The sequence below is a fragment of the Mytilus californianus genome, unplaced genomic scaffold (genome assembly GCF_021869535.1).
Source record: "Mytilus californianus isolate M0D057914Y unplaced genomic scaffold, xbMytCali1.0.p SCAF_12, whole genome shotgun sequence".
Lineage (NCBI taxonomy): Eukaryota > Metazoa > Mollusca > Bivalvia > Mytilida > Mytilidae > Mytilus > Mytilus californianus.
Genome location: NW_026262604.1, coordinates 13,504,323 through 13,520,758, shown reverse-complemented (window position 1 = coordinate 13,520,758; position 16,436 = coordinate 13,504,323). Strand labels below are relative to the sequence as shown.

At 32.7% G+C, this 16,436-nt stretch overlaps 1 protein-coding gene across 1 annotated transcript in view; it reads right to left on the bottom strand.

Annotated features, from left to right (window-relative positions):
- The window catches only part of LOC127721407 (cell surface hyaluronidase-like), a 57,516-nt gene extending 42,969 nt beyond the window's left edge, over positions 1–14,547 (bottom strand). The window contains exon 1 of the mRNA XM_052228128.1: positions 14,057–14,547. Coding sequence (XP_052084088.1) covers positions 14,057–14,098 — 42 coding nt within the window. The 5' untranslated portion in view covers positions 14,099–14,547. The remainder of the gene's footprint in view (positions 1–14,056) is intronic.
- Positions 14,548–16,436: the final 1,889 nt, after the last annotated feature.

The following is a 16,436-nucleotide window of genomic DNA, read 5'->3' as shown; positions in this document are numbered from 1 at the left end:
TAAATGATCAACATCTTTACCAATTTTTTTCTCAACTATTGGCCTCTTTCTAAAAGTCTCTCAATATTTACAAACAGGCTTAATGTATGTGAACTTGGAGTTATCTAACAAAATGATAGTTCATTTTTTTAACATTCCACTAAATGTTGAGTACCTAACGATAGCGCAACATCTCGATTTTGATGGCTTTGGATAAAAATTAAAAAGATAGAAAAAGTTCTTAACCAACAGCAATTCCTTTTTTTCTTTTCTATTCAAGATTTTTATTCAAGATAAATACATTTTAATAAACGCTGTCTTTCGATGCGGAACTTAGTAAAATTAACATTTATCTATTAAAAAAAAACGCTTCGGACGCATGAAATTTATATAAAGAATTGTTTTCATTTTTTTTTAATTAATATGATTAAAGTATTTTGTTTAGACCTTTCAATATTCAAATTCCCTATCAAATCAACAACTTCCATATTTTGAACAAAATAGAATACAGGGAAAATCTTCCGACTTCACTCTTCATATATTAACAGTAACAGCATATATTCCAGCCGATATTGTAGTTTGATATGAATTTAAACAACCTGCTGCATACTAAACGGGCAAGCCAAATTAATTTCTAATGTGCTAGTTCAGATAGCATGAAGACACCTCATTCTGAATTCAAACAGACCAGTTCTTACTTTTACTCCTAAATAGCAAGTGTTTATCGAAGAATCAGCGAATACTTATTTTCAACTATTAAAGCAGTTCGTGAAGGAAACTCTCCTCCTTTCGAACACCAGACGAGCATGTATGGAAAGCCGCAGTGAACTCCCCGATTCTTTTTTTATTTTTCCCATAAGTAATGCATTAAAAAAAATAATCGGCGGCCTTAAAATTCCAGCCCGCGAATTATTAATATTCCCGCCCGCAGATTATTATTATTCCCGCCTGCAAATTATTATTAATCGTCGGCATGAAAATTGCAGCTCCCGCAGATTTTCCTTTTACAAATATTCGCTTTCTTCAAAAATAATAATCTGCGGCAAACCCCGCAGATTTTCAGCACATTAGCCGAAGATTAATTTTAAGCAACAGAAAATCTGTGGCGGCCTAAGATTACTGAATTCTACCCAAATCCCACAGATTTTTACAACAAGGCTGAAGATTATTTCTAGCCAATCAAAAATCTTCCTGCGGGAATCCTCTAAACCAAAAGCTTACGGGGGCGGCAGATTTGTGAAGATGTTTTTTTAACCACCAAAAATCTGCAGCGGGAAGCCTTTAAACAGAAATGTGTTGCGAAAATTTTGCTGCTTATCTCGGTTCAAAAAGACTTACTTCAAATGCAGATGCGGAACGGAGAAATACATTCGAAACTCTCTGGATTTGCACATTCTGGTTCAGTATTACCCCAGAAAAGTCGAGATACGTAGGTGTCAATGTTGAAATGTCAACTGAAACAACATTAAACACGCAAGCACATGCCAATATGTCAACTGAAACAACCTTAAACACGCAAGCACATGACTATATAAGATGTCAGTATTGTATGTATGTATGTATGAGTTTGGGTGTGTGCGAAAGATTGGGCGTCTGTGTCATTTTTATTTATTGACATAGAACACACTATAAAATGTGCCTTCGTATTCCAATTTCCATGTACTCTGACTTTCATTTTGAAAAACCATATGACTACAGGAATGTCAGTTTGGTAAATATCTATATATTTTTCCCTATTTATTCTTCACTTCTTTAAATGGCATGGAACATAATGAATTTGGTATTTACATTATTTTCATTTTGCATAAAATTATTATGCATCCATAATAGTAGTTTGGTTTATGTTCTGAAGCCTTATCATGTTTTAAGATTTTTGACAATTTATTTAGACAATTTATTTAGAAAATCTACTTAACGCCAAAGTATCAGAGGCGGATTTAGGGGGGGGGGTCGGATTCTAAGTCTGGAGCCTATAATTCAGTGATTGTCGTTGGTTGCTGCCTGCCATATTTTTTTTTTCGTTTATTGCTTTGTCCTTAATCAGGCTATTTGGGGTTTTTGTTTGAATTGAAACACATTTTGCTATCTTTACTAGCCAATTATAACTGACTAAAGTATGGGATTTGCTCATTGTTGAAGGTTGTATGGTGACCTATAGTTGCTTAAATCCTCAATCATTTGGACTCTGTTGGATAGTTGTTGCTATTGGCAATCATACCACATCTCCTTATTCTATATAAGGGTCTGGATGGGGGTTGGGGGCCCTTCATTTCTGTATTGTTCAATATTTTAGGTCATTTTTTCTGTATTCTTTATATTTTTCCCCATTATTTTTTAATCACTCAATACAACACCCCCATTATTCTCTATACTATATTTCATTGGTCTTTTCTTTACCTTTTTCTGTATTGGTCCGTTATTCTATATTCTGACCCCATCCAGACCACCTAGGAAGATCTCCCATTTTGAAGGTTTGAAAAGTTGACACCAATTAACATACTACATGCATGCTTGACTTTCAATGATCACTTCCAACAATAGAAACAGCATGGCTACCATATATACTTACATGTAGTTATTGTACACCTGTTCCAAATGTAAAATTGAAAATTTGGAAATCTTGTCTCCAGTAGTAATTCATTGCAGTTTAAATCTGTATCCAATGAAAGCTAGCTACGTGTACATGTAGTGTAATTTATAGCTGTGTGAGTACTCTGTTTTAATGCAATGTATATATGTTATTTATATTCGGTAATAGGCTCTCAAGAGCTTATGTTGCTTATGTCTCTACTGTTTTGTGTGAACCGAATAAAAATAAAACTTTCGTATCGTATCGTACATTTTGATGTATATTAAGGAGTACTTTTTGCAGCTCTTATCATTTACCAATGAAAAAAAATATATAAACAATACACCTTATCACAGCCAGGTTATCAAAACAATATATGCATTTTTTTAATTTGTAAAAAACATGTCTGTGATTTTCAAAGGGAAAATTACATGTAATTGTCTGACAATGCCACATCTTAATATTGCCTTAATGAATATACAATGTAAGAACAATGAACCCTTTTTCTTGATCACTTGGCTTACTCAGTAACATGTTCATATTATGGTTAGCTGCTGATGTCTTACCATATATACTCTATATCTATGTGCAAACGATTCAATTATCTATATAACTTAATTCCCTGATAGATAAACCTTTGAACCTCTTGATATATACATGAGTTATTCCCCATCAAAATCATGTCACTGTGGTATTGATGAAGGACTGAGAAACCCAGGATAAGAAATCCATGTATTGGCAAACATGACAAACAGCATTTTTCCTAGCCATCAATATTTTTTAGAAGACTAAACCTTTAAATTTAGGTTAATGTAGAATAGGCTACTGACATACATACATTGTATGTTATAGCTTTATAATGTTCATATTACTCATTTGTCAGGACATTTTTTCTTAATTCAAATGATTTATTAATAAAAGATGATATTAATCTAAGTGTTTTTCTACACTTGCTATTAAGTTGTAGTTTGATATATTCATCCTCAGTTTTGGATTGTTTGTCATAATTTTTAAAATTGGACAATTTTGATATAAGTACATTTCTTTGTGATTCATATTTTGTACAGTGCAAGATAAAATGATTTTCGTCTTCTATATTATTATTATGACATAATTTGCACAACCTTTCTTCTTCCTGTTGTACAGACAGGGCATTCAAACAAAAGGAAAAAATTACCTACATTTGTAGGTGTTCCAACTTCATTGGGGGAGAGCGGAGGAGCGTAACTTCAGTTACCAGCATCTCAAAATGAAAGACACTGAAAGTGGTTTCTGGCGGACTATGTGTAACACATTTCAGCTCTAATAACTATAATTAACTTCACGACAGACAATATTTGCTTCCGTTAAATTATGTTCCCATCTGAGACAAAAATATAAAAAAAATGGTTCATATTCCGTATTATAATATGAGAAAAAATATATATTATCGACATATATGTATCCCAACAAGCACAATTTAGGCCAGATTAATAAGCAATGATGCCCATAACTGGAATCTGGTGATAATGGTAATTGTTTTTGTAGGAATTATATGGCAGGATACTCATCACTTTGTTAAATACACATTAATTTATCAAGGGCTAAATTTACATTCATATTCAGAATGAAAATAAATTTACAATACAAAGAAATCGGGTTAACCCAGTAATTATATGAAGTCGTCGAAATCTCAATTGATCTGGATATGGGTAGATTGACACTAAAAAACAACAAAATGTGTGTAAATTCAAAGTCTTGCCGTTGAGCCACATAAGTTTTTGTTTTTTTGCAGATTTGGAGATTCATACAACATGAGCAATTGCGTTGTTTCATTGATGATCATACCACATTTAAGTTAAATTGTATTCTCATCTAGACCAGCCATGATTAAACGTGGTATGTTGCTTTCATAGCGGTTCTTAATCTTGAAAACTTCCTGGACAGTTTTCAGCATTTGAGTAAATTGTAAAGAATAAATACTCAGACTTAATTATTTCATTTACTACCAATGGGAAGAGACCATTGCAGGTAGACAGTGCATGAGTAGAGGATTTTACAAAATTTCGTTTATTCTTGTAAAATAAAAAAAAATGAAAAAATAGCTAATTATACAGATTTTTGAAAGTATAAATAAACAGACAGTTTACAATTATGATCATCTCGGAAATTGAGTTCATTGAATCACAAACATTGACAAATATCATCAGTTACAGTGACAAATAAAGGCAACAGTAGTATACCGCTGTTCGAAATTCATAAATCGATTGATATATAAACAAATCCGGGTTACAAACTAAAACTGAGGGAAACACATCAAATATAAGAGGAGAACTACGACACAACAGAAACACAATATTAAAATGTAACACACACAGAAAAGAACTATAATATAACAATGGTCATTTTCCTGACTTGGTACAGGACATTTTAAGAAAAAATTAGTGGGTTGAACCTGGTTTTGTGGCTAGCCAAACCTCCCGCTTTTATGACAATGTTAAATATAACATTAAAATGACAACATTACATGACAGGACTACAATACAAATAAATGGGAGAACATATAGGACAGAGAAACATACGAATAATAGCTAACAAAAGGTACCAGGTTTAAAATTTCGTCCACACAAGACTAACCAGTGACGCTCAGATAAAAAAAGTTCGAAAGCCAAAACAAGTACAAAGTTGAAGAGCATTGAGGACCAAAAGTTCCGAAAAGTTGTGCCAAATACGGCTAAGGTTATATGTCTGGGATAAGAAAATCCTTAGTATTTAGAATAATTCATACTTTTGCAAACAGTAAATTTATAAACATGACTATATAATAGATATACATGATAACACCGAAGTGGAGACTAACTACGGAATAAAAACGGATACATAAAACAACATAAACCAGCACATAAAAATTCACAGCCGAGTTAGCCAGAGAGATCAACGCAAAAAAAGGGTGACGTCACATTTGAATTGCTGAAATTTTCCCAAAATAGGATAGAATTAGGATAGAATTCAAGATTTGGTTTATAATACTCATACAACATTTATTAATAACAATGAAAATTACAATACTAATTAATATAAAATGTGGTAGTAATTAGATAATTAATAGTATTATCTAGCTATGTCGGTGTTTCTTCTGAATCAAACTGTAAACCAAATATATCGTATAAATTTAGTTGACCCAAACTAAAATCTAATTAATGAAGTGGGTGATTAATTATCTTTACCATAACACACGAATACATCAGAAAAAAATAAGATTTACAAGCCACCAGATGGCATTATCACAATTTATTTTATTATTTGGTAAGATTGGAAGAGGGTGGGGGGATTCTACAACTTTTGACTATGCCAAAATTCAGAATTAAAAATATAAAAATCAGGTCCTTTAAACATTTAGCATGTTTATCTGTAAAGTCAGTCAACTGTAATAGAAAAATCAACAAAATCATTCTAATATCCTGCATTTTCCATCTTGAGATTTTCATAAGAAAAGACAACTTACACGTATTGCCTTGTCCCAATGAACCTTCAGCTATCAGTGAAATAGCATGAGATCCTCCATTTGGGCTACATTTCACAGACTGTTAACATAGGGAAAATCGAAACCTTCTTAAGAGATATAGACCCATTTTCTAAATCATTCAAGTACAGTTATAGCATCTCCAAAATGCAGTTACAATGTACCAGCTTCGTGGCATATTCATGAATTCAGTTTTTTCATCAAAATTAAAGAATTATGAAGTATAAGAAGTATTCTGCATGGCAATTATTTCAACCGTTTAAATTTAAACAAACAATTGCATTACATATAAGTCGTTAATAACTGACAAATTGATGAAACCCTTTTTTTCAACAATTCACATGTTTTCGTGTTTGAAAATATCTACGTGCTACCAGTTTCGTGTTTTCTTTATTTTCTCGTGTATCGGATATTTTATTGAAGAAAAATTATTTCCAGATAAAACTTTGCTTTTATATGTCTCATTTCCAGCTATAGTGTTGTTCAGGTAACTTTACTGGTTTGCTAGTTAAATGTACAGATCTGTATAGTTAATTAGCTTATGTCATAAATATATAAATTATTGTTTTAGCTCTGTATAACCATGTGTTAATTATCTGAAGGAGGATGTCATTCGTAAAGTTGTCACATGTTTTAGACCTAGACATATATAATTAATATATACATTTATTGTATATAAAACATTTAGATATGAGTCAACGAATTTCCTATGACAGTATGAGGGCGCTGGATGGTCATGAAAAACAAAACGATACTGTGCACAATAGATAAATACGCCTCAAAAGTGTAAAACAACACCAATTTTTTTTTAAAAGGAAACATTAAATACAATTATCATTAGATATTTCGGATAACAGATATCCTTCATCAGTATGATGTAAAATAAATCTTGTCAATTTATTCTGATACATAATAATGTATTACTAAAGACAATCTTGAAAATAATACAAATTAAAAACCGAACCACGCTTGTATAGTTCTAAAATTTCAATATGCATTACAAAAGAATAGTCATGTGCAATATGAGCTGATACAATTCTAAAATTTCACAGGGGACGAAAGTTAACTTGTTACAACAGAGACTGCTTAGAGATACATCCTCAATGAATAGCACTGTTCGATTTGAACTGGTATAATTATAAATTTTCAAAGTTGACGAAGGTTAAGTAATTTCAACTGTGGCTGCGTATTTATACATCCTAAAATGAATAGCACTGTTAGATTTGAACTGTTATAATTCTTAAATTTGAAAGTTGACAGAGGTTAAGTAATTGCAACAGAGGCTGCGTATTATTACATTCCAAATGGATATTACCACTGTGCGATTTTAAGTGAAATACAATTATTTCAGATGTTGTCTTAATTTATAATGACATGCATTACAGTGATATAAATTATTATTATATAAAGGCAATGCAAGGAAAGAGATTCAATAGTTTGACTTTGTATTACAGCGGCTATCAATACACACATTTTAGCTGCTTGCATTACCAATCTACTACAATACTCTTTTTTCTCTGAAATCACTTCACTGAATATCTTGTTTATGTTTATGGAGACTTCATCATTTTTATATCATCATGATCATGTTACATGTATGCAAGAAATCTATCAGGTCACAGTGTATACTGTTTGAAGTGTTCTTTTCATAAACATTGATATGCATGTACTAAGAACCAGACATTAGCAGAAAGATGTGTGGAAAAACTTTTAAATAAGTTTGTAAAAGACTGATGCATAATGGAAGCACTATTATAAAGTAACTAGTTTTTGAAGAACCCAATGTCTGCATTAGTTGTTACATCATACAGAATATATAATAGGCAATGTAAAAGTCTATCTTAATTGTTCTTTTTCCTTTTCAGGTCTTCTGTCTATATAATACCATCATTACCTGATTAACTCAAAATGATACCTGTTGGAATTTGTTACATACATATGTACTTGAACTTCAATAGATGATTTAAGTTTCTGTTCAAACTATGCATTCAAAACTGATTTATTATTATACAATAAGTCAAGGATATTTCCCACAAAAAGATGTTTTTAAAACAGTTTTTCTTTAAAGTGAAAGATGATTTTAAATCAGTTATTTTTAAAGTGAATTAAGTTTGATCTGGAATAAATGTGAAAAAGAGTTCGCTACCTTAAATTCATGTTAAGAATTAACTATATAATTGTGTATTATCTTTTCTACAAGATTTAAAGCATAACTGTACTGATATACAAAGTTTTGTTAAATGAGTAGTTTAAGGTGGGTGATTTTCATAAATTATTTCATAAAGTTGTATTGTTCAGCTGACCTGACCCCTTTTATATTCACCACCAGATGATTTTCACTTCTGCTGTTCAGGAGCTGTGATCTTTGCTTGAAACTGGCATTTTATATTGTTCCCATGAAATATTAAGTATAAATGATTTAACCAGTGCTTTTACATTTTAATACATTAAATTGCTACTGTTAACAAATAGAGGTCATGTTCAATGTTATCTAACAAATAGAAGTCAGGTTCAATGTTATCTTTTCACTTTTGCTGTTAAGTTATTATGGTCCTAACATGACTGGCAAATTGTTCTTTCTTTTGCCATTTCTATGCAATACAATTGTACCTTCAACCAATACTTCTCAAAATTGCTACTGTTAACACATAGAGGTCATGTTCAATGTTATCTAACAAATAGAAGTAAGGTTCAATGTTATCTTTTCACTTTTGCTGTTAAGTTATTATGGTCCTAACATGACTGGCAAATTGTTACTTTCTTTTGCCATTTCTATGCAATACAATTGTACCTTCAACCAATACTTCTCAAACTTCATTTTGTTGTTACTGGTGACAAAAATGAGGTCCAATTTGATATTAAAGATTTTCATTTTTACTGTACAGGAGTTATGGTCCTTTATTGATTGGAAGGGCCAAATGAGCTTTTCTCATCATCCGTCGTCGTCGTTAACTTTTTACATTTTGAACTTTTTCTAAGGAACAACTAAATGGAATGAAACCAAACATGGCACGAATGTTCCTTATGAGGTGCTGACCAAGTGTTGTTACTTTGTAGCTGATCCATCATCCAAGATGGCGGCCAGCAGGGGACTTCGGTTATCATAGGACCCTATGGACAATACATACAAATGTCTTCTTTTTGAGAACCATTGAATGGAATGAAACCAAACATAAAAAGAATGTTCCTTATAAGGTGCTGACCAAGTGTTGTTACCTTGAAGCCGATCCATCATCCAAGATGGCGGCCAGCAGGGTACTTCGGTTAACATAGGACCCTATGGACAATACATACAAATGTCTTCTTTTTGAAAACCACTGAATAGAATGAATCCAAACATGTTATGAATATTCCTTATGAGAGGCTGACCAAGTGTTGTTACTTTGAAGCCGATCCATTATCCAAGATGGCCGCCAGAGGGGGATTTAGTTTAACATAGGACCCGATGGAAAATACATACAATTGTCTTCTTTTAGAAAACCACTGAATGGAATAAAATAAAACATGGCATTAATGTTCCTTATGAGGTGTTGACCAAGTGTTGTTACTTTGTAGGCGATCAATCATCCAAGATGGCCGCAAGCAGAGGACTTAGTTTAACATAGGATCCTATGGACAATACTTAAAAATGTCTTCCTCTAGAGAACCACTGAATGGAGTGAAACCAAACATGGCATGAATGTTCCTTATGAGGTGCTAACCAAGTGTTGTTACTTTGAAGCTGATCCATCATCAAAGATGGCCGTCAGAAAGGGATTTAGTTTAAGATAGGACCCTATGGGAAATACAAACAAATGTCTTCTTGTATAGAACCACTAAATGGAATGAAATAAAACATGGCATGAATGTTCCTTATGAGGTGCTGACCAAGTGTTGTAACTTTCTAGGCGATCAATCATCCAAGATGGCCGCCAGCGGGGACTTAGTTTAACATAGAACCCTATGTGAAATACATACAAATAAAAAAAAAACAAGATGTAGTATGATTGCCAATGAGACAACTCTTCACAAGAGACCCAATGACACAGAAATTAACAACTATAGATCACCGTACGGCATTCAACAATGAGCAAAGCCCATACCGCATAGTCAGCTATAAAAGGCCCCGAAATGACAAATGTAAAACAATTCAAACGAGAAAAATAACGGCCTAATTTATGTACAAAAAAATGAACGAAAAACAAATATGTAACACATCAACAAACGACAACCACTGAATTACAAGCTCCTGACTTGGGACAGGCACATACAAACAGAATGTTTTATTTTAGAGAACCACTGAAACAACACATGGCATGAATGTTCCTTTTGAGGTGCTGACCAAGTGTTGTTACTTTGTAGCAAATCCATCAACCAAGATGGCTGCCAGCGGGGAACTTAGTTTAACAAAGGACCCTATGGGAAATATATACAAAAATCATTTCTTGAAGAACCACTGAATGGAATGAAACCAAAGATGGCATGAATGTTCCTTTTGAGGTGCTGACCAAGTGTTGTTACTTTGTAGCAAATCCATCAACCAAGATGGCTGCCAACGGGGGACTTAGTTTCACAAAGGACCCTATTGGAAATATATACAAATGTCTTCTTCTAGAAAACCGCTAAATGGATTGAAACCAAACATGGTATAAAAGTTTCTTTTGAGGTGCTGACCAAGTGTTGCTACTTTGTAGCTGATTTGTCATTGTCCTTATAAAGTCATTTTCTACAATTTCAATGAATTTATTGGTAATTTCTGTAAACTTTACAAAAGTCTTCTACTTTTGATTAAATTACGGGGCCAATATTAAACCAAATGTTGGCCTCAATCATTATTATGGTATCTGTTATAATTTTAATATATTTTTACATGATTTCCAAAACCGAAGTACAATCAGGTGAGCGACACAGGCTCTTGGGGGCGAGCCTCTATTTTAATTTTGTTTCTGTGTGAAAGCGTTTAGAATTGTTCTATTAAGGTTTTTCCATTTTAAATATGTTGTTACTATAGACAAAATTGAGGTCACAATTGACGATTTTCCCTTTTGCCATTTCAGGATTTATGCCTTTTATTATTTTTAAAATGACACTTATAAATGTAATTAAACCTGGTTAAGGCTGTCTCTCTGACATCATCTAGAATTGCTTAGCAGTCTTATATAATAAACACTTAATGCATTATGTATAAGTTAATCCATACTGATGTACTTTTTTAAATAAAGGAAGAAAGATTTTATTGGAAAGTCAATTGACCTTTATTATCATTATGTAAAAATTAGGATCATTTTCAATTTACCACCTAAATGAATGAAAAGATGCAAAGTTGAATTTAAAAAGGTTTTTTTATGACATTTGAAAGCATATTGCATGCATAGAAAAACAGATTCTGTAACATTATCATTATTATATATTTGTTTTTATAACAAATAACATATCTGACTTCAATTTCTCAAACCTTGTGTTGTATGTATCCAGGTCTAAAATGTTAAATGTCACTGAAATCTCCAATTTTGGCCTATTTGGGGTATATTAAAATGTCAGCATTACATCTTCAAAGTTCTATTTCTCTTTCTTTGAAATAATGAACTTTGTATTGGATATCAAATAAAACCCACCCCAAGGGTGACTGGAGATTAGAAGTATGGTCACCATTGGTCTTCCTCCGACCGGCAGTAAGACCCTTGCTAAAGTGGGACGTCCGTTTGGCTGTGCGGAATGTACAAATTTGCAGCCACGTCCGGTCAGAATTGGGGCGTTAAATCCAATGCCTCGTGTAAAGAGAGTGCCACGCTCTTTGCACGTTAAGAACCCTTGCAACAACTCTTTGAGGGGCCGTAGTTGACCTGTTGCAAGGCTAAATTTCTGTCCCTATCCAATATACCCTCATTTCCCGTGGCAGTCTAAATTTCTCCGACCTTAATCCCGGACGCCCCAATTACAGAACCTACCTATTGCATTTATTGTTAATTTGTTCTCGTCCTGAATATGCATGAAATATTTGCCACTGGAAGTTACGCAAACCAACAATCAATCAATCAATCATCAAATAAAACCCTTATCAAACATACTCATTTCAAGCTATTATAATTTACTCTAAACACAGACAAAACTTGTATTCAGTCTTGATCCTTTACAGTCTTGATAAACTCATACAAAAAAAACCAAATAGCTAATATAGTCAGGTTAACATTTTATAAATACATTTTATAAGAAGGTATACATTTACTAATTAAACTATTGACATAGATATATGTCTCACCTTTGATAGTATTATGCAAATGTTGAAATTTAATGGCATTACTTTTACTGTAAGCTTGACATAATAAAAGTCATTCTAATATGACGACCTGTATATAGCAACCAGTATAATTACAGTATATCTTCTTTTAGAGGAAACACATTAATACACAGAATTGGCTTTTCCGTGTTATGCCTTGACTATTTATATGACCAGGTAAACTCAATGTGTGACAGTGAAACCTAGGTTTTATATAGATCAAGCTTGAAATACAATACAGTTATTTCTTTTCTAATGCAAAATAAACAAGCTCTTCCATTTCAGTTATTATTTCTGTGTAAATTTTCATAAAGCAATAATTCTCCTAAATGATGTCATCATGAAACTAAACAAGAGGCTCATGAGAGCCTGATATCGCTCACCTGCATACCTGCCAACATTTCAAAATGCCCATGGGGGTTTAGCATGCAAGATGGCTCTCATTGTCCCACAAAACCTGTAAAGGGCCTTCAAATTTATTTCAATTATGTTAATTGCTTCTTCCTACTTTTACAATCATATATCCGTAGTAAAATTGATTGTTTTATTTTAAATTGTGGACAAAATTGCTCTTTAAAAATTTCCAATTGGGGGCCTCCATGGGTGATAGTGACAGTTGGCAGGTATGCACCTGTAATTTCAGTTTCAGGCATTTGATTTATTTGTAGATCATACTTTGCTGAACAATTTTGTCATTTACCATTTCTATAATAATATTAAAGGTAATACATAACCCAAAACTGTAAAATTTCCAAAAAATTAACTATTTCTGGACAGTAACCCAACAATAAGTTGTCCTCTTGGTCTGAAGGTTACTTCAATAATATTCAAGATAATAACCAAAAACTGCACAATTTCCTTAAAATTACCAATTTAGTGACAGCAACCCAACAATGGGTTGTTGGGTTCGTCTGAAAATTTCAGGGCTGATAGATCTTGACCTATTAAACATTTTTCCTCGTGTCAGATTTGCTCTAAATGCTTTAGTTTTTGAGATATAAGCCAAAAACTGCATTCGACCCCTATGTTTGTTGATGGATCAAAACTTCGGATACAATTTATTAACCTAATACCCTAAGGAACATTTATTTAAAGTTTGAAGGTATTTGGCCCAGTAGTTTCAGAGGAAAGATTCTTGAAATAGTTTACGACGACGACGATAGACGATGGACGACGACGGACGCCAAGTGATGGCATAAGCTCACATCGCCCCTCGGGCCATGTGCCAGGTGAGCTAAAAAAGGTGACGTCATATGTTTGCTTCAGACGTCAAATGTCGAAAATTGATCCAATAACATTTTTAATTGACCATTGTGGCTCCTTGATATCAAAAGGTTTTGCACATGCATCGTACACTTCTTTGTCACATGATTTATATGGATATTTTTTCTCTAGGTTCTTTCAAGAGAACTTGTTAGAATCTTAGATGCTGATGGTATTAAAAGGCGTAAAGGTAGAAGATTAAGGAGAAGACAATACTTATCCAAGGTATGTTATTTAAAGAAAGAAGTTCTTATTTGTATTTGTTCTACATACATGTTTGTAGTAACAATACTTGATCTTATTTACAAGTTGGATGCATTTTTATCAGGGAAAATTAAAAAGGTCATATTGAATGTTTTTTCCATAATCCATAATTTCTAGTTGTATGTGCCAAGTAAGTATTAATTTGTCGCTTGATAATATATTCTGTATTATCTTTTCATTTCAAGATATCATTGAAAGAGGGTTACTACCTATATGTACATACCTTCAAACTTTTCGCATTCTCCATGATTGTAAAAAAAAACATTGATTTACTGCCATTTGATAGTCGCAAATTCAATTATTAAATTATATAATGTACTTGAAATCTTCATGTTACTGAGAAAAGACAGTAGCTTCATCAATTCCTAAGGAATTTGCAGTTTTATTTATGTCATTAAAATCATTGCCGGTTTTAACTATTGCATTCAACACATTATTCCTCAATGTTTTTACACATACAGTTATGAAGTTTCGTGCAGTTAAGGCTACAAACCGTTTGATACAAGTATTTTAAGTATGTATAATGTCCTCTTTGAAAACAAAATTCTGACCTTCAAATTCACAAGAAATGAACAAAAGTGTATGGAAATATTCCTGTTGCAAGTTACATTAATTCACTTGAAACTTTACACAGTTTTGTTTGCCCTATTCGGTTGTGTTCGTATTTCTTTTTCAGGGTCCTAACTACGTTTGGCACTTAGGTAAGTAACTTAATTTTATATTTCATTGTTAAATTCTTATGATACATACATGTAGCAGCCAGTACATCACTAACATAAGATTAATAAGTTAAAATATAAGGGCATACATCACAAGCTGTATATCTCTCTGAAAGGGTCATAATTTTTAATTTATAATTTGTCTTCAATGACGTGAAATTGAATGAGGTTCCTAATGATGAACCTTTTGCCATTGTTGCAAAAAATCTCGATGAATAAATTTGAAATTGATTCAAATAAGAAAGATATAGTAGTAAGCAGATAAATATTTCAAAAGAACTTTTTTTGGTTTGATGGGTTTGATGTAAATCAAATATTTACACATAATTATATACACCTTTGATATACATGTACTATTTCATTTCTTTATATAACTTACAGTATGAAATTACCTTTTAGATGGTAACGACAAGTTAAAGCACTTTGGTATATGTATACATGGATGTGTAGATGAGTAAGAAGAATAATTTATTTGACTTATACATTTAATTTTTAATAATAGACACAAAACGTCAGTAATGACAAACATGACAAAGATTTTTGAACATTGACATCTATTCTAATGCTCTGCTGTTTGACCGTTTATTACTTAAAAACAATGGTATTATGTCCATGATGCCCCCCCCCCCCCCCCCACCCCCTCCATCCGCCCCCACTCCCATCAAATCATAAAGTAAGTTGGAAATGAAAAGATGTAGCAGATACACATACTTCAAATATACATACTATAGATTTTAACCAACTTATTTACAAGCCTTTTTTAGTGAACTAAGTAGCTGTAATTTTTGTTGACTATTCTCTGAAGGGTAGATCAAAGTTTTACAAATTAGGGACTTTATATATTAACTTTATAGGTCCACTCAGAAAAAGTCATGAAAATAAGTTGGCTTACAGAATTGGAATTGAGGATTAATTATTCTGCTCGGATTTATAAATGAATAAAATACAAATATTGCAGATACATACCATCTTAGAGCTACACGAGGGGGTCTCTCTTTCTTCCTACCCCAACTCCAAAAGCGGGGAAATTATGCTAGATAAACTTTTCAAACCTCTAAAGTAGGAGATCTCCCCAAAAGGAAATGTGTATTGCCTTTCTTTTTCTCCACGTGTACTGATTTCATATTTGTTCAACTTACAGTTACTGATTACAAAACTTTAAAAAATACATTAAAGAATTATTTAATCTTAAGTTGATCAAGCTAGCAGGGACAGCATGTGTCTCTTGTAAGGATATGGCAAATGAAAATCAACTTGCAACAAAAATAAATATCGACTTTTCACACACATCTACTTTAATAGTGCTTTTTTGTTTTCAAAGAGGGGTTCCTACAAACCCCCACCCCTGGCTACGGGCCTGCATATAATGTATGACGTTCGAAAATGCTGTTTAAAGATCGAGTTTTTCTAAAGCAAAATTCCACAAACCGAATGATATATTACTTTACAGCATACTGCACGACATTCATTTTAAAAACAGTGCCGTCAAAATAATCCAAATAATTATGAAGTCTTTGAAAGGAAGGCGTCACAGAAAAAAAATAGCCTTTCAAGACGTCATAAAAGGCCACTTCACAGTTAGTTCGGCCATATTGAATAGGGGGAAGATTTTTGGATAGAGGTGGAAATAGTATGATAGTACGGGAAATCCTATGCATGTTTCGAAGCAACTGTTCTGTTTTAATGATGTTTTCCCGTATTTTTCAAACCATTTTTACCTCCATTAATCCATAGTGTTGATATGAGAGGCAAGGTTGCGCGTGTCAGTACACGCTCTTAAGATTGAAAAGGGAAGATATCAGGAACTAACTAATTTTCCTCGACACGATAGAGCTTGTCCCAGATGCACAAGCTCTGAATGTGGTGATGAATTGCATGTTTATG